Source organism: Oncorhynchus nerka, linkage group LG14, assembly GCF_034236695.1.
Source record: "Oncorhynchus nerka isolate Pitt River linkage group LG14, Oner_Uvic_2.0, whole genome shotgun sequence".
Taxonomy (NCBI): domain Eukaryota; kingdom Metazoa; phylum Chordata; class Actinopteri; order Salmoniformes; family Salmonidae; genus Oncorhynchus; species Oncorhynchus nerka.
The window spans coordinates 35,112,073-35,132,593 of record NC_088409.1 but is presented as its reverse complement, the minus strand read 5'-3'; the positions used below and the strand labels follow the sequence as shown (position 1 = coordinate 35,132,593).

At 43.3% G+C, this 20,521-nt stretch overlaps 1 protein-coding gene across 1 annotated transcript in view; it reads right to left on the bottom strand.

Moving 5' to 3' along the window:
- The window catches only part of LOC115140929 (protein spire homolog 1), a 47,689-nt gene that overhangs the window by 14,630 nt on the left and 12,538 nt on the right, over positions 1–20,521 (bottom strand). Inside the window, 3 exon segments of the mRNA XM_029679420.2 lie at positions 51–125; positions 3,200–3,325; positions 7,725–7,961. Of these exon segments, the coding sequence (XP_029535280.2) occupies positions 51–125; positions 3,200–3,325; positions 7,725–7,961 (438 nt within the window).

Sequence of the window (20,521 nt, the reverse complement as noted above, 5' to 3'; positions counted from 1 at the left end):
GGAAACCTGTCCTAAGGGTGTTGCCAGGTAATAAGGAGCTGGTCACCTACCCAGTCCGCATTCTGGAGCTCATTTAGGCCTCTGCTGGGATCCTCAGACGGCTCGCCACCCATCTTCCGAAGATTCTACGAGAGAGGTGGGGGCGATCAGAGTGAGAAAGAGATGAGCGCTTAAAGGCCCAGTGCAGTCAAACATTGATTTTCCTGTGTTTTATATATATTTCCACACTGAGGTTGGAATAATACTGTAATTGTGAAAATGATAATGCCCTTTCAGTGTTTGAAATTTGTCTGTTTTTGTGCGATAGAGTTTTGGCCTGCTTGGTGACATCAAAAGATGGTTCCAAACCTCTCTGCCAATAACAGCTAGTTTTCTGCTTTCCCCTCCCCGCTCAGACCACTTCCAGACAGTCCTCGCAAAATTCATGCTTGAAAATTTACTTTGCTAAGAAACTTCTTGCTTCTTTTTAACCATTTTTAATTAAACAGTAAGGTACTTAATTATTTGATATTGAGAGCTTGCATTGGACCTTTAAGTAACTGACCTCAAAGCCACAGGTTTCATCCTTTCATGTTGATGTTAATCAAGTTCATTGACTACCACAGCATTAGCATGGGCAGCTAGCCCTGCTATCAGTCACACCCACAAATCGATACCTTTTCGATTATCAATGACAGTTAACGAGAGCCTTCACAACCTGCCAAGTCACCAACTAGCATGATGGTACATTCCCACCACACACATTCCCAGTCCATTTTCATCAGTGACTGAAAATCATCATTGTAGCCATAGGGAATAAAGCATGGTCCTGCCAGTGTATGCATAGCAGAGATTATAGCTTTAAGCCATGTTCAAGATGACTGTATGAAATAGTGTGGGAACTCTCTTAGCTAGCCCATGCTAAAACCAATCCACTGCTTTTAAATGTGTGGGAAGGAGTGAGCAAGTGCACTTTGAGAGCATTGGGATGCAACCAATGAAGCAGTGAACAACCTGCATCCCTTCACTTCCTGATTCAGGAGTTCATTAGAGGACAGGACACTGAGGGATCTGTTCTGCAGCAGGCTGGAAAGCCTCCTCCTCCTCTCCTCCTCTCTCTCCCTGTTATTTGTGGTGAGAGAGGGGGCGTCAAACCTGCATCCCACCGGTGTTTGATGGAGCAATCATGTGAGTCTCTCTGCTACAGCCCCTCACAGGAGTTTTACTATAGGGCCTCTCCTCTCACTGGAAATACAGAGCCATAACTCACACTACACTGGAAGGGCATTTGCTAAGGTGTCTGCCTTCTCTACCATTAAGAGTTTGGTACATATTCCCTTTTCATGGCATAGCATAAAACAGAAAGCTTTTACCATGGTCCGTGAATAACATGATTGTTGACACACTTTTTTTTTTTAAAGGAAATTTCTGAGCAGAGGAGCCCAGGGTGAGATGATGTTGGACTTAACACCCGGTGCTCATTTGTACGACCAACACAATACCATCCCTTTCCTAACTTATAGTATTTAACCCCAAGCAAATAGGAACTGCAGTGGCTTTGGTGATTCAGCTACAACTATGTTTTTAATAGTGTCCTTCTGTCCTGTTATAGAGCTCTTTGTTATGAAATAAAGGGTTTCTCTCTCTGCCTGCTGTCCTGTAGCTAGCTAGCTAAATCCCCTGTGGGACAACACGTCTCTGCCTCGCTGCCAGACAGGAGGACAAGTGGGGGAGGGGAATGATGCAGGAGCGAAAGCTCATCTTATTTCTCCTGGTATCACACACACAGAGATGTGCACACGCACAGACAGAAACACACAAACGTAAACTTGATCCCACATTGAACAGCCAAACATCTTGACCAGAGATGGCACGGTCCAGCAGATCCTTAGTCCCATCCCTACTGCTATAGTTCTAGATGTCTCTGCCTCCACATACAGTAGACTAGACTACATCCTGGCCTATTCACATCTGGTTGCATACACCAGATAGGCTAACTAAACTGGATGCACTGTCTGTAGCCCCGCAAACCACAGAGCTTGACACTTGTCTCCCCTTCTTCATAGCTCTTACCGTCTCCTCATAATAAGACTCTCCACTCTCTTTTGTAATAGTGAATTATATAACTGTCCAATTCCTTTGCTCCTTTCAGACGTACTACTGTGGAGGGGGAGTGCTGCTTGGCTGGATGGGTCCCTGGGGAGTAGCATCCAGTATGTGGTTCATGGGGACAATTCCAAAAGCTGAGCACAGATTTGTCCTATAGCAAACCCTGCATTCCTTCTCTGTCACACACACACATACAGAGAGTAACCTGCATACCTTCTCTGTCACACACACACCCACACAGAGTAACCTGCATACCTTCTCTGTCACACACACACACACACACACACACACACACACACACACACACACAGTAACCTGCATTCCTTCTCTGTAACACACACACACAGTGTAACTGGAATTCCTTCTCTGTAGCACGCACACACAGTAACCTGCATTCCTTCTCCTCTGTAACACACACAGACACACACACACACACACACACACACACACACACACACACCCGACTCAAGGCTGATATACAGTAGGATCCATTACAGGACATGTACGTAGTGTGCCATGTTGATCAGTTCTCTGAAGCATGTGAAACACCTTAATGTCATGCTGCTTAATCTCCTGAATGAATGTCTCTCCAGTCACATGACCTCTGAACATATGTCCCGGGTCTACATGTCTATCTGATTAACAGTACAAGGTTGTGTCGTGGTGAATGCCGATGACCATTCAGATTCACCGTTTAGTGGTCCTATGTGCACTGGAGCCTGAGAATGAGATGTCAATCAGGTCCCAGAAACAGACCGGAGCTGTTCCAATATCCACACTGGTTAGCATACCACATAGGATAAAGCAATGTATTGGGAATACATGCTAAGTAGTATGCTAGTATAGACAATGGAACAGAACCACTATGTAAGCAAGCTGAGGGCCTATGCAGTAAGGTACTGCGTAGTGTGTTGTGAGCATTGGTAAATGGAGGTGGTTTGGTGAACCATCCTCACACGATGAGTAACCTTTCCTGAGACCTGAAGACTTTCTTTACCTGCCCAAGCTAATTCCTAACCTTTAGATCAGTGGACTAACACAGTCTTGTTGCACACTGGAGACAGGGGGTTTGAACCCAGTTGGTCACGCATTGATGTGTAGGTAGCCTCACCTCTTTGGCACTCTTGATCTTCTCCAGGAAGGAGCGTAGCTCCCTGGTCTCAGCGTAGAGAGCACGGCACACAGCCTGGTAGTGGCTGGGGGCATCGCCAGGGCTGGGGAGGTGAGACACACACATCTACAGACAGACAGGGAGAAAGAAGTAGTACTGTAAGTAAAACATTGTAGATACTGTAAATATGGTAATTCAGCAGATGACAGAACTTATCCTTGTGACAGTAGATGACAAAATACTGTATGTCCTTGTTTCTCTGAGATGAACAGAAGGTGCTCTTGGCATGATCTTGGCACCAGTAGTCCACTGCATTTCCCATCCCATATAGCGCCTCAAATTCTAACAGAAAATGGTTGGCCGTCTCATCTGCAATCTTGCCCACCAAGTAAATTCCCTGAACCGACAATATTTCCATTAGATAAATGGTGCTGGTGTGTAGAGGAGGAAGCCTGGAGCAGAAATGGAGAATTAGGTATTAGGGAGTCTTTCCCCAGTAGCATCATAATCTCAATATTCCCTGACCCATTCATCTTTAATAGAGTCATGCTGATATAGGAGAAAAACCCTGATTATAAATCACACAGTAACATACATCTGAAATGTTGTGAAACATCTAGAAGGCAGTTAGAGAGAGGCAGGCAGTTCCTTTAGGGTAAGGCTCTGTAGTTAACATCAGACAGAGAGAAAGACGAGGGTGGACTGGAGGATAGAGAGGATGACAGCTATTAGAGGAGACATCCAGCCATCAGGCAGTAGGGCTGGCAAGACAACAGTGACACTGTCACCCAGGCAGCTCAGATGTCCATAGCCTCAGATAACCTTGCTAGCAGTCGCTATGGAGACCTGGTTCCATCCCCTGGGCCCTGTCTCTAGAATCATTATCACTGTCATGTCTGTCCTCCTCGGGCCGGGTCGGTTGGAAGGCTGAAGACTACAGTTCAGTCGAGGCTCCTCAGAGGAGGAATGGGAGGACCATCCTCAGTGAATTTCATAAAAACATGATATATTTTTTGTATTTAAAAAATTATCCTTTTTAGATAAAACTATACGAAATATATTCACATGTCACAAAATAATTGATTAAAACATACTATTTTGCAATGAAGGTCTATGGTAGCCTCAGCAGCACTCTGTAGGGTAGCACCATGTGTAGCCGGAGGACAGCTAGCTTCCGTCCTCCTCTGGGTACAGTGACTTCAATACAAAACCTAGGTGGCTCATGGTCCTCACCCTCATCCATAGACTTACACAGTAATTATGAAAACTTCCGGAGGACGTCCTTCAACCTATCAAAGCTCTTGCAGCATGAACTGACATGTTATCCACACAATCAAAGGATCAGAAAATGAATCTAGTACCGCAAGCATACGCTAAAAATGTAGGAGAAGCAAGAGAGTGATTTCTTCATTTTTTTTTCACCATCAGTTTCACTTCCACTTAATAAAATTTCACTGGAGCTAGAAAATGCAGCTAGCTAGATTAGCCTACTCAAACACCCTGCTCAAACAGAGGGATCTATGCTAGCTAGCTGGCTTTGACTATCCAACACAACACTGGAACTCTTTCAAGTCAAGGTAAGCTTTTGGTTTTACTGATTTATTGTCACCGGGGCCCACTGGTGTAACTGCTAAACTGCTTACTGATTCACTGTACACTGTAACATTACTGCATGACTGTAGCGGGTTTACTAATGCGTTAGTTCTATTAGCTATGTTGACTATGATGTTACTTTAGCTAATCTGGTGACAACGATGTAGGCTGTGTGTAGTGGTTATAATATGGTTTGGCTTGGAATGCTTTTTTTTATACCTGGTCTCCTACAGTTGATGTGTTGTGCATTGAAGTCCACAAGCGAAGGAAAAAGGTGAGAGGAGGAAAACGCATAGATGTGAGAAGAAATACAAAGTGGCTGCTATGAAAGTGAACTGTGTTTACACTTGATCAGGGGTGTATTCATTCCGCCGATTCTGTTGAAAAACGTTTCTTAAATGGAATGAAACAGGGATAATCAGACATTAATTTGTCCAATAGAAACTTTTGTTTGAAACTGTTGGACTAATGATTACACCCTAGATCAGCTAGATGCGGACAATAGTGTGCAAGGTGCTATTGAATGTGTCACTTTCTGTCACCTCAGATTTTTCTCTACGCTGCAAACTTTCATTCATAGGCTAGGTTGTAGCAACCTCATGATGGGAATAGGGAACATTTGAGTATCATGTAGTAGTCTGAACCTATCGATGCTACATTGAAATGGGTGAATGGAATATGAATGACAGTCATCCAATATTCTCTCATAGAAATAATGCTCATTTAAAAAAAACATTGTCCTCCCACCACTGCTATGGTTATTTAAACATCATTGGGGCATCTAAGGACTCACTGGGTGGATCTAGTATGATGTCTGTTCTCTCAACACTACTGGACATTGTTTATTATACCTTTATTTAACTAGACAAATTCTTATTTTCAATGACTGCCTAGGAACAGTGCCTGTTCAGGGGCAGAACGACAGATTTGTACCTTGTCAGCTCGGGGATTTTAACTTGCAACCTTCCGGTTACTAGTCCAACGCTCTAACCACTAGGCTACCCTGCCACCCCGACATGCTGGGTGGATCTAGTATGATGTCTGTTCCCTCAACACGACTGGACATGCTGGGTGTATCTAGTATGATGTCTGTTCTCTCAACATTACTGGACATGCTGAGTGGATCTAGTATGATGTATGTTCTCAACACTACTGGGCATGCTGGGTGGATCTAGTATGATGTCTGTTCTCTCAACACTACTGGACATGCTGGGTGGATCTAGTATGATGTCTGTTCTCTCAACACTACTGGACATGCTGGGTGGATCTAGTATGATGTCTGTTCTCTCAACACTACTGGACATGCTGGGTGGATCTAGTATGATGTCTGTTCTCTCAACACTACTGGACATGCTGGGTGGATCTAGTATGATGTCTCAACACTACTGGACATGCTGGGTGGATCTAGTATGATGTCTGTTCTCTCAACATTACTGGACATGCTGAGTGGATCTAGTATGATGTATGTTCTCAACACTACTGGGCATGCTGGGTGGATCTAGTATGATGTCCTCTCAACACTACTGGACATGCTGGGTGGATCTAGTATAGACAATAGTCTCAATACTATTGAACATGCTGAGTGGATTTAGTATAGATTATAGTCTCAACACTACTGAACATGCTGGGTGGATTTAGTATAGACGATAGCCTCAATACTACTGAACATGCTGGGTGGATCTAGTATAGATTATACTGTCAACACCACTGTACATGCTGGGTGGATCTAGTATAGATTAGTCTCCACTACTGAACATGCTGGGTGGATTTAGTATAGATTATAGTCTCCACTACTGAACATGCTGGGTGGATCTAGTATAGACAATAGTCTCCACTACTGAACATGCTGAGTGGATCTAGTATAGACAATAGTATCCACTACTGAACATGCTGGGTGGATCTAGCATAGACATTAGTCTCCACTACTGAACATGCTGAGTGGATCTAGTATAGACAATAGTCTCCACTACTGAACATGCTGGGTGGATCTAGTATAGACAATAGTCTCCACTACTGAACATGCTGAGTGGATTTAGTATAGATTATAGTCTCAACACTACTGAACATGCTGGGTGGATTTAGTATAGATTATAGTCTCCACTACTGTACAAGCTGGGTGGATCTAGTATAGACGATAGCCTCAATACTACTGAACATGCTGGGTGGATCTAGTATAGACGATAGCCTCAATACTACTGAACATGCTGGGTGGATCTAGTATAGATTATACTGTCAACACCACTGTACATGCTGGGTGGATCTAGCATAGACATTAGTCTCCACTACTGTACATGCTGGGTGGATCTAGTATAGATTAGTCTCCACTACTGAACATGCTGGGTGGATCTAGTATAGATTATACTGTCAACACCACTGTACATGCTGGGTGGATCTAGCATAGACATTAGTCTCCACTACTGTACATGCTGGGTGGATCTAGTATAGATTATAGTCTCAACACTACTAGACATGCTGGGTGGATCTAGTATAGATTATACTGTCAACACCACTGTACATGCTGGGTGGATCTAGCATAGACATTAGTCTCCACTACTGTACATGCTGGGTGGATCGAGTATAGATTATAGTCTCAACACTACTGAACATGCTAGTATAAATTATAGTCTCCACTACTGAACATGCAGGGTGGATCTAGTATAGATAATCGTCTCAACACTACTAGACATGCTGGGTGGATCTAGTATAGATTATAGTCTCAACACTACTGGAGGGAAGACCCATATACAACAATTGCAGGCTCCAGTACCATGACCCTGACCTGATCACCACAATTTTGTAGTTGACTGCACTTGATGGCTTGACAGCAGAAAACCTACTATTTCCTTATTAACCCTGTCATTCACCCATGTAGTGACATTTGGGCTTTTAATCATCATCAACCACCATCCTCCCCCAATCAACAGCTGCCTACCCTCAGGATGTCCCTGTAGCCACGAACATTACAGATGTTGATGGGGTCGTCTTCGGCCTCCTCCTCTTCCTCGGTCGCCTCGTAACCTTCGTCAGGGCAGGCGTCTCTCTCGGCCTCACCCATGTTGGTCATGAGGTCTATGAGCTGCTCCAGGGGTGGGCTCAGCTCCCGCTCCTCGTTCTCCTTCAGTCCGTAGTCCAACGCCTTGTAGATCATGATGCCCAGAGACTCAATCACCTAAAGGACAGGACACAAGCAACAACACACACTGGGTATCATTATATTGCCATCCATATACAGTGCCTTCGGAAAGTATTCACCCCTTGACATTTTCCATATTTTGTTACGTTACAGCCTTATTCTAAAATTGATTAACCTGTTGAGTGTAGGGGGCAGTATTTTGATGTTTGGATGAAAAACATACCCAAATGAAACTGCCTATTTCTCAGGCCCAGAATCTAGAATATGCATATAATTGTCAGATTAGGATAGAAAACACTCTAAAGTTTCCAAAACTGTCAAAATATTGTCTGTGAGTATAACAGAACTGATATTGCAGGCGAAAACCTGAGGAAAATCCAACCAGGAAGTGCCTAAGATAAACAAATTTCCCTGTTCCATTGCATGCCTTCCCTCCATTTAAAGGGATATCAACCAGATTCCTTTCGCTATGGCTTCAACATGGTGTGAACAGTCTTTAAACATAGTTTCAGGCTTTTATTCTGAAAAATGAGCGAGAACGATCACATCGTGTCAGTGGATGGCTGGGTGCCAGCAGAGTTTTGCATGCGCAGCAGCTTGGAGCAGACATTTTCTCTCTCTCTCCTATTGAAAAAGCTACGGTCCGGTTGAAATATTTTTGATTATTTATTGTAAAAACAACCTGAGGATTGATTATAAAAAACGTTTGACATTTTCTATGAACTTTACGGATACTATTTGGAATTTTCGTCTGCCCGCCATGACCTGCACGAGCCTGTGGATTTCTGAACAAAACACGCCAACCAAATGGAGGTTTTTGGATATAAAAATTATCTTTATCGAACCAAAGGAACATTTTATTGTGTACCTGGGAGTCTCGTGAGTGCAAACATCTGAAGGTCATCAAAGGTAAGCGATTAATTTTATTGCTTTTCTGACTTTCGTGACCAATCTACTTTGCTGCTAGCTGTTTGTAATGTTTCGTCTGCTGAGAGAGATGTCCTAACATAAACGCTTGGATAACTTTTGCTGTAAAGCGTATTTGAAATCTGACACGCCAGGTGGATTAACAACAAGCTAAGCTGTGTTTTGCTATATTGCACTTGTGATTTCATGAAAAGTAAATATTTTTTGTAATTTAATTTGAATTTGTCGCTCTGCAATTCAGCAGATGTTGACGAAAATGATCCCGCTAACGGCATGGGTGCACCAAGAAGTTAAACAAATACAAATCCTCAGCAATCTACACACAATACCCCACAATGACAAAGCAAAAACAGTTTATTTTTGCAAATGTATAAAAAACAAAAACAGAAATACCTGAAAGTACTCAGACCCTTTGCTATGAGACTCGGAATTGAGCTGAGGTGCATCCTGTTTCCATTGATCATCCTTGAGATGCTTCTACAACTTGATTGGAGTCCACCTGGGGTAAATTCAATTGATTGGACATGATTTGGAAAGGCACACACCTGTCTATATAAGGTCCCACAGTTGACAATGCATGTCGATGCTCTAAGGAATTGTCCTTAGAGCATCGAGAGGATTGTGTCGAGGCACAGATCTGGGGAAGGGTACCAAAGAATGTCTGCATCATTGAAGGTCCCCAAGAACACAATGGCCTCCATCATTCTTAAATGGAAGAAGTTTGGAACCCCCAAGACTCTTCCTAGAGCTGGCTGCCCAGCCAAACTAAGTAATCGGGAGAGAAGGGCCTTGGTCAGGGAGGTGACCAAGAACCCGATGGTCACATGGGGAGAAACTTCAAGGACAACCATCTCTGCAGCACTCCACCCATCAGGCCTTTATGGTAGAGTGGCCAGACAGAAGCCACTCCTCAGTAAAATGCACATGACAGCCTGCTTGGAGTTTGCCAAAAGGCACCTAAAGACTCAGACCATAAGAAACAAGATTCTCTGTTCTGATGAAACCAAGATTGAACTCTTTGGCCTGAATGCCAAGCGTTGCGTCTGGGGGAAACCTGGCACCATCCTTACGGTGAAGCATGGTGGTGGCAGCATCATGCTGTGGGGATGTTTTTCAGTGACAGGGACTGGGAGACTAGTTGGGATTGAGGGAAAGATGAACAGGGCAAAGTACAGAGAGATCCTTGATGACAACCTGCTCCAGAGCGCTCAGGACCTCAGACTGGGGGAGAAGGTTCACCTTCCAACAGGACAACGACCCTAAGGACACAGCCAAGATAACACAGGTGTGGCTTTGGGACAAGTCTCTGAATGTCCTTGAGTGGCCCAGCCAGAGCCGGGACTTGAACCCGATTGAACATCTCTGGAGAGACCAGAAAATAGCTGTGCAGCGACGCATTGTCATTATGGGGTATTGGGGTATGTGCCTTTGTGTGTAGATTGATGAGGGGTTTAATACATTTTAGAATAAGGCTGTAACGTAACAAAATATGGAAAAAGTCAAGGGGTCTGAATACTTTCCAAAGGCACTGTATGTTCCTCATAGGCATCCAAGAATCATGTTTTGAATAAATGAATTTTGAATAATTTGTGTTATTCAGCTGTTAATCTCCTGGAAAACAACAGTAAATATGAGTTTGTCTTCGTTCCCTGTTATGTAATATATATAATCTCCTTTCATTATCCGGCACAAGACTGTCCCATGCTTTCAGCTATAGCATGTGCTACACAAACACATGACCCTTTCATTCAAGTGAACAACCCAACCTTTAAAAGCAAGGCAGACCTTAACAGATTAGTCAGTAATAACGTGACTTGACTGAGCCAGCAGAGATTACTGGCCATTATAAACTGGGTGGTTCAAGCCCTGAATGCTGATTGGCTGACAACCGTGGTATATCAGATGACGAAACACTTATTGTTACTGCTCTAATTACATTTGTAAACAGTTTATAATAGCAATAAGGCACCTTGGTGGTTTGTGATTATATGGCCAATATACCACAAGTATATATACTATATTTCCATATACCACACCCCCTCGGGCCTTATTGCTTAATAATAATGACACAATGACACAAATACTGTTAGGTTCTAATTCTGAGAGTAAAAAACTCTACGGACACTATGAAAGCTTTAACCAGGTTTATTCTACCCAGAGGATCAATACAGCTGCATCAGACTAAACATGTTTCCACCAACACAAGTGTATATACTCCAATTTAGATGCACTCCTCCTCCTCTCCAATCCTTACATCTATTATGGCTCGGCAGGAAGACGAAATAAGACAAAGTAATAGAGTAATAAACCATAATTTCTCCCTTAAGGAGATCTGACCTGGCCTCAACACCTCATTTGCCTAATCTACAGATGTCCATCTGTCTCCCCTATAGCAATCCTGTGACTTCCTCCCGTCCACCCAGCACATTCCAAAGACATCTTATTCCTACCGATAACCATTAACTTCTGATGTAAAAACCAGTCTCTAGGATAGCAATGTTCCAAGTTTAACCCAGAATCCAACAATATTTAAGATGATAAAACCAACAAATATTCAAGAGCTTCAGGAGTGATTTAAATCTTATGCATACATTTATTAAATCAAGAATATCCACACACACACACACACACACTTAATGTATTTCTTTATAGAATCACAGCAGCGCAAATGGTTCTGGAGGAGCTGCAGCAAGCCTGATAAATTGACATAAATGTGCCAAAGTTATAGTTACTCCTGTCTGTTCTGAAATAATTGAAATAATTTCAAATAGCCTACTTCACCATGACAAAGCCCAAAATATTGCCACAGAGGATAAATAGCTTATTTTAAAAATAGCCTAGCTGTGGAGTGTAGCTCAATAACAAGGCCTAGCCTACAGTTGGGAACAAGCTGCAAATCTGTCAGTAAACAGCATGCAGACAAAACTGGCCTTTCGCAATATTTCAAATAGCCTACAATCACGGGAAAACACAGGTTGGAAAGCAAATGTCTCCTGCTGAACAGAGAAGACTCTAATCTGTCAGCTATAGGCAATCAATATACAGTGCACTCTGAAAATATTCAGACCCCTTGACTTTTCACGTTTTGTTACTGTACAGCATTATTCTAAAATGGATTAAATTGCTTTTTTTTCTCCCCTCATCAATATACACACAACACCCCATAATAACAAAGCAAAAATGTGTTTTTGACATTTTTGCAAATTCTTTAATTAATTCCCCCCAAAAGTATTCAGATCCTTTATTCAGTACTTTGTTGAAGCACCTTTGGCAGCGATTACAGCCTCAAGTCTTCTTGGGTATGATGCTACAAGCTTGGCACACCGGTATTTGGGGAGTTTCTCCAATTCTTGTCTGCATATCCTCTCAAGCTCTATCAGGTTGGATGGGGAACATCGCTGCACAGCTATTTTCAGGTCTCTTTTTTGGTAACCTTCCCCAGATCAACTGTGGGACCTTATATAGATAGGTGTGTGACTTTCCAAATCATGTCCAATCAATTGAATTTACCACAGGTCAAGTTGTAGAAACATATCAGAGACTGTAACGTTCTTTGCTTCATGGAAACATGGCTCACTCAAGAGACACTAACGGAATCGGTGCAGCCAGCTGGTTTCTTCACAAACATCTTTCTGGTAAGAAGAGGGACGGGGATGTATGCCTTATGGTTAACGAGACGTGGTGTGGTCACAACAACATACCGGAACTCAAGTCCTTCTGTTCACCTGATTTAGAATTCCTCACAATCAAATGTTGACCGCATTATCTACCAAGAGAATTCTCTTCGATTATAATTACAGCCGTATATATTCCCCCCCAAGCAGACACATCGATGCCTCCGAACGAACTTTATTTGACTCTTTGCAAACTGGAAACCACATATCCTGAGGCTGCATTCATTGTAGCTGGGGTTTTAACAAGGCTAATCTGAAAACAAGACTCCCTAAATTGTATCGGCATATCGATTGCGCAACCAGGGCTGGCAAAACCTTGGATCATTGCTATTCTAACTTCCGCGACGCATATAAGGCCCTCCCCCGCACTCCTTTCGGAAAAGCTGACCACGACTCCATTTTGTTGCTCCCTGCCTACAGACAGAAGCTAAAACAAGAAGCACCCGCGCTCAGGTCTGTTCAACGCTGGTTCGACCAATCTGATTCCATGCTCCAAGACTGCTTCCATTACGTGGACTGGGATATGTTCCGCACTGCGTCCAACAACAACATTGACGAATACGCTGATTCGGTGAGCGAGTTCATTAGAAGGTGCATTGAAGATGTCGTTCCCATAGCAACGATTAAAACATTCCCAAACCAGAAACCGTGGATTGATGGCAGCATTCACGTGAAACTGAAAGCGCAAACCACTGCTTTTAACCAGGGCAGACCAGACCGGAAACATGACCAAATACAAACAGTGTAGCTATTCCCTCAGCAAGGCAATCAAACAAGCTAAGCGTCAGTATAGAGACAAAGTTGAGTCGCAATTCAACGGCTCAGACACGAGGTATGTGGCAGGGTCTACAGTCAATCACAGATTACAAAAAGAAAACCAGCCCCGTCACGGACCAGGATGTCTTGGTCCCAGGCAGACTAAATAACTTTTTTGCCCGCTTTGAGGACAATACAGTGCCACTGACACGGCCCGCAGCCAAAACATGCGGACTCTCCTTCACTGCAGCCGACGTGAGTAAAACATTTAAACATGTTAACCCTCGCAAGGCTGCAGGCCCAGACGGCATCCCCAGCCGCGCCCTCAGAGCATGCACAGACCAGCTGGCTGGTGTGTTTACGGACATATTCAATCAATCCTTATCCCAGTATCCCAGTCTGCTGTTCCCACATGCTTCAAGAGGGCCACCATTGTTCCTGTTCCCAAGAAAGCTAAGGTAACTGAGCTAAACGACTACCGCCCCGTAGCACTCACTTCCGTCATCATGAAGTGCTTTGAGAGACTAGTCAAGGACCATATCACCTCCACCCTACCTGACACGCTAGACCCACTCCAATTTGCTTACCGCCCATATAGGTCCACAGACGATGCAATCTCAACCTCACTGCACACTGCCCTAACCCATCTGGACAAGAGGAATACCTACGTGAGAATGCTGTTCATCGACTTCAGCTCAGCATTTAACACCATAGTACCCTCCAAACTTGGCATCAAGCTCGAGACCCTGCCCTGTGCAACTGGGTACTGGACTTCCTGACGGGCCGCCCCCAGGTAGTGAGGGTAGGTAACATCTCCACCCCGCTGATCCTCAACACTGGGGCCCCACAAGGGTGCATTCTGAGCCCTCTCCTGTACTCCCTGTTCACCCACGACTGCGTGGCCATGCACACCTCCAACTCAATCATCAAGTTTGCGGAACGACACTACAGTGGTAGGCTTGATTACCAACAACGACGAGGCGGCCTACAGGGAGGAGTTGAGGGCCCTCGGAGTGTGGTGTCAGGAAAATAACCTCACACTCAACGTCAACAAAACAAAGGAGATGATTGTGGACTTCAGGAAACAGCAGAGGGAGCACCCCCCTATCCACATCGATGGGAAAGTAGTGGAGAGGGTAGTAAGTTTTAAGTTCCTCTGCGTACACATCAGACAAACTGAATTGGTCCACCCACACAGACAGCATTGTGAAGAAGGCGCAGCAGCGCCAACCTCAGGAGGCTGAAGAAATTTGGCTCGTCACTAAAAGCACAAACTTCTACAGATGCACAATCGAGAGCATCCCGTCGGGCTGTATCACCGCCTGGTACGGCAACTGCTCCGCTCACAAACGTAAGGCTCTCCAGAGGGTAGTGAGGTCTGCACAACGCATCACCGGGGGCAAACTACCTGCCCTCCAGGACACCTACACCACCCGATGTCACAGGAAGGCCATAAAGGTCATCAAGGACAACAACCACCCGAGCCACTGCCTGTTCACCCCGCTATCATCCAGAAGGCGAGGTCAGTACAGGTGCATCAAAGCAGGGAACGAGAGACTGAAAAACAGCTTCTATGTCAAGGCCATCAGACTGTTTAAACAGCCACCACTAATATTGAGTGGCTGCTGCCAACACACTGAATCAACTCCAGCCACTTTAATAATGGGAATTGATGGGAATTGATGTAAAATATATCACTAGTCACTTTAAACAATGCTACTTAATATAATGTTTACATACATATACATATGAGATGAATAATGTAGGGTATATACTGTACTCTATATCATCTACTACATCTTTATGTAATACATGTATCACTAGCCACTTTAAACTATGCCACTTTGTTTACATACCCTACATTACTCATCTCATATGTATATACTGTACTCTATACCATCTACTGCATCTTGCCTATGCCGCTCTGTACCATTACGCATTCATATATCTTTATGTACATATTCTTTATCCCCTTACACGTGTGTGTATAAGACAGTAGTTTTGGAATTGTTAGGTTAGATTACTCGTTGGTTATTACTGCATTGTCGGAACTAGAAGCACAAGCATTTCGCTACACTCACATTAACATCTGCTAACCATGTGTATGTGACAAATACATTTGATTTGATCAAGGATGATCAATGGAAACAGGTTGCATCTGAGCTAAATTTTGAGTTTCATAGCAAAGGGTCTGAATACTTATGTAAATAAGGTATTTCTGTACTTTATTTTAATACATTTGCAAAAATGTCAAAAACCTGTTTTCACTTTGTCATTATGGGGTATTGTGTGTAGATTGATGAAGAAAAAAATGTATTTAATCAATTTTAGAATAACGCTGTAACGTAATGTGGAAAAAGTCAAGGGGTCTGAATCCTTTCCAAATGCAAAGTAAAACAAGAGAGAGGCTTTTGGCATGAACACATAGGCCATCACCAGCAAGTGAACGGAGCATCATTGGGTGAGTCAGTGAAACTGGAAAGCATGTTTAGGACTATCATTTCTTCCTCATAATACAATATGTGTCTGCACAAATGTAGGCCTAGGCTATTGATGGATTCAAGACAAGGTCGTTTTCATTGATCTCAAATTCTCAGTTTGTTAGTGCCAAAGTAGCCTGTCATTTCAATCGTTTGTTCGATATTAGGGTGCTTTCAAGACAAATGGGACTCGGGGGGTTTGAATCATGACGTCAGTGATCTTCAGGCCAGAGTTCCCCACTTGGAATTCTGAGTAGGATGACCATTCAAAACAAATTCTCCCAGTGGAGCTCGTTTTTTTTCCAGATTTCCCAAATGTCTTGAACGCACTGATTGTCTGACCCAGTTCCCAGTTGTTTTGAACGTGGCATTTAAAAAAAAGTCTCCAGTCATGTAAAATGACATAGAATAGCATGAAATGCGTTTATAAAAAGGCCAACAATGTTAGGGACCATAGGCCACAAATAGCCCCCCCATGGCTGCAACTTCTGTAAGTGCCTCTACTCTACGTCACTACGCAAATGTGATGATATGCATGCAATGCTTTATTATAAAGGTGATTTTCTTTTCTCATGCTTTTCTCAGAGCTCCCCATGTCACCGCTCTCTCACGCTCACTTTTTGTTCCTGGACCCCCTGATTTACAAATGAAGGACCACTTAAGTCCAACTCTAATAGGTGTGTGAGAAAGACGTTAGCAGTGCCAGTCAATGCAGTGAAGCGGCTTCCCTTTATTAAATCAGGTGAATCTGGCCTCTGAATGGCAGATCATGGAGAATGAGGCCAGAAGCTGGCCTAGCGTGCCAAGCCCGAGACAAAAGATTGACGGAGAAATCACACCGGATTACACTGCAAACCTGAATGCTGCTGATGAACAGTGAGAAGGGAGAGAGAGAAAAGGAGAAAGAGGGGGAGAGAGAAAAAGCGATGGAGGGACAGGGAATAAAGATAGATAGAAATAGGGAGGGAGAGAAGGAAAGAAAATTAAGTGAGAGAAAGGAAGAGAGAGAAAAAGAGAGCAAGAAAGTAAGAGAAAAGAGGGAGGGGTTTGGTGTGTTTTTGTAGATCAGACTTCATGGGCAAGGTCACAGGACCCTGTTCAGATCAATAATCATCCAGAAGGATTCATGTGAGTGGATCTGTCCTGACCTCCTCTAGAACACAGAACACTACCCTGGCTCAGTGGGAACCTGGGGACCTCTGCACCCTGGCGAGGATAGGCCCTCGTTGTCTGGCTACACCCCACCCTGCCCTGCTCTTCCCTACCTCCTCTCTGATGTTACACCCCACCTCACTCTCCACTCTCTGCTGTTACACGCCCCGCCAGAGACCCACAACAACACCATCTCTCCCCTGTGCTATGAGACCAGTCACTCTCAAATCCAAAATAATAAAGTCTGCCTATAAACTCTAAGCAGCTTTCATCCAGACTGCATTGTAGAACAACCCAAAGTGAACCTAACTGTGATAGGCCCGACAGACACTAGGCAAGACAAGTTAAGTCAAGAGGAACCTCAAGCCTCTATTGTTGAGGTGTGTTTGACATTGTTCCTTGCTAGTCAAAGGTCAAAGTATGAACCATGCATTGCATCCAGTCTGAAGAGCGAAGACAGAACAAAGGAATCAGAACACTGAAAAGAATCCCTCAGAAGAATGACGCACCTAATAAACATGTATGGAAACTTCTAGAACATGGACAATAATGACTCAGTTAAATCCTTACGGTTCTCAGAAAAAGACGTATGCGTGGGAGGTAACCTAAACTGTAGGTAGATGCCTAAACATTGACTGTGCAGATTTGATTGACTCCAGCTCTACATAAGACAACCCCAGGATCTGAGCAGCCTGTTAATTGATAGCTATAGCATGGTTTAAGTAGGTAGAAGACAGGGTGGTTTTAACAGCAATAAGTAGTATTTATTCCCTGAGTCAGGAGGAGAGCCAACACACACATGACTGTTCTAATGATTCATCACACTCTCCTTTCTTCGCGGACTTGTGACTAAACTAAGTGAAGGAATGGGGAGGAGGGAGGAAGGAGTGGGTGTCAAGAGATTGTGGATTTTAACTGTGCAGTGAAGCGCAACCATGAGCAGGTAAAAGAACATCAAACAGACTGCCTGTGTTCCTCACATGGCGATCACAGAGATGACGAGAAAGAGAGAAAGAGCGAGAGCGAAAGAGAGAGAGCTGATCACGGGGCAGGGAATGGTTCTGCCACACGCATACATGTTTTCTTCACACGCAATCCAACCTTTCCCTGTAAATACCATACCAGTACCACACCCTCCTGAGGTCAACATGAATATCTTAACGTACCACACCCTACCAAGGTTAGAGGTTTTAAATAGTCCAGATAGATAGAACTACTGTGTGTTAGGATGCCTCTGTGCAGCTTTCTGTCATTAAAGCCTACATGCAGTCTTTGTCATTCATTTTCAAATCATCACTGTATGTCATTTATATCACTCTGTGTATTTATTTAATGAAAATAACGCCAAAATATATATTTTGTATAACAGAGACCTGGTTTCAAGCGCAGGGCGCAGCAGGTGTTTATTGTAAAAGGACCACAGGAGGAGGCAGGTAGCTGGGTCCAGGGGCAGGCAGGTCATACACAGGGGATCCAAAAAGGCAACAGTACAGGCGCCGTTAGTGAGGCAGGCTAAAACTATCATACACAGGAGGATTAAATTACAGGAAACCAAGCACTCCAAATAGAAGTGTGTCACAAAACAAACAATACCTCACAATGATGGGGTGCAAAGAACTGAACTAAATAGTGTGTGATAATGACATACAGGTGTGTGAACAGGTGATCAGAATTCAGGTGATTGGGATCTGGAGAGTGATCTGCTTTCAGGGGCTCTACATGTTTGAGAGTGTGACTTGGAAACAGATGTTACAGTGTCAAGGTGTCACGTTGTCTTCAAATTCAGAGTGTTTAATAGTCACAGGGTTGCAGGTGTGATTGCAGGGTATAGTGAAAATCTTACATGCTGACCAGACCGGACACGTCGAGTGTGCGAGCGTTGCAAAATAAATGTAGAAATCCAATGTAATTCAATTATTGCACCCAAACTGCTCGCGTCTGCGACGCTAAGGGCTAAAATAGAAGTCGTTCCTATTTCTGACGCAGATCGCACTGAAAGTCCTGCCTCTCCCATCTCCTCATTGGCTTATAGAAACAGGTACCCACGTGCCATCTCCTCATTGGTTATACCCACGTGGGTGATTGAAAGACGAACTTTGTTGCGGGTTGTCGTGGTAATACTATGAAAGTTTAGATGCGATCACCATATAAGTTCAAAGATGAAAAAGCCTGGAAGGAGGAGAGATGACTAGAAACGATTCGGTTGGCCGTTTTATGTGTGGATTAATTGTCGGAGGTCCGTGTGCATTTCAAGTAAAATAACAACTCAATGTTTATATCCCAGGACAAATTAGCTAGCAACTGCAAGCTAGCTAAATAGGACAAATTAACGTTAGCTAGCAAGTGCAAGCTAACTAGCTAAATTACCATACATGTTTAATGCTTTTCGACCTGTCCCCAAATGAATGTCATTGGTTCAGAGTTTGTTTTGATATTTTAACCTGTGTGTCGTGATCGCGTTTGGTGTGGGGGGGCAAAATACATTTATACACGATGGCGCACACGCGCAGCCGGTTTGGGTTCCGTGTTAGGCTTCAAGCTTCAACAAGCAGGACTAAGTGAAATAAAATACTGAAAATGGTCATTTAAAAACAACAATATAAATCATTAAACCATGGAGTGGTTATGGTCAGTGGGACTTAATACATTCAAGATCAGGACTGGTATCAAATACATCAAACACATGGTTTCCAGGTGTTTGATGCCATTCCATTTGCTCTGTTCCGGCCATTATTATGAGCCGTTCTCCCCTCAGCAGCCTTCACTGGAGGTTATATTACTGGAAACTTTCAAAGTTTACCAGAAAATACCAGAATATTGGTAACTTTCAAGGATTTTATGTAATCTATCACAAGACATCTAGTGACCATTCTGGGTATCACCGGCATCTGTAATTATATCAAATCAAATTGTATTTGTTATATGAGCCGAATACAACAGTGAAATGTTTACTTACAAGCCCTTAACCAACAATGCAGTTTTAAGAAAATACCTAAATAAATAAATAAAGATAACAAATAATTAAAGAGCAGCAGTAAAATAACAATCGCGAGGCTATATACAGGGGGTACCGGTACAGAGTCAATGTGCGGGGGCACCAGTTAATCAAGGTAATATGTACATGTAGGTAGAGTTTTTAAAGTGACTATGCTTGGACCTAGACTTGGCGCTCCAGTACCGGTAGCCATGCGGTAGCAGAGAGAACAGTCTATGACTAGGGTGGCTGGAGTCTTTGACAATGTCAAAGGCCCTCTATGTGGCCTTATCAAATCAAATGACATTTTATTTGTCACATGCGCCAAATAGAACAGGTGTAGGTAGATCTTACCGTAAAATGCTTACTTACAACCCCATAACCAAAAATGCACCGTTTTTTATTTAACGTAAGAAAATATTTGGTAAAAAATATATATAAAATAAAAACATTTAACACTTATTTATTTTACTATGTCAATATCTCTTTGTTATAAATATTTTTGGTGTCAAACTGGTAACTTTGGTCCCAAAGATAAAGACAAGATACTGAAGATTCCAGTAACTTTGGTAAATTACCGGTAGCTTACTAGCTTTGTAACCCTAGTCCAACACTACAAGGGTGTGTGTAGAT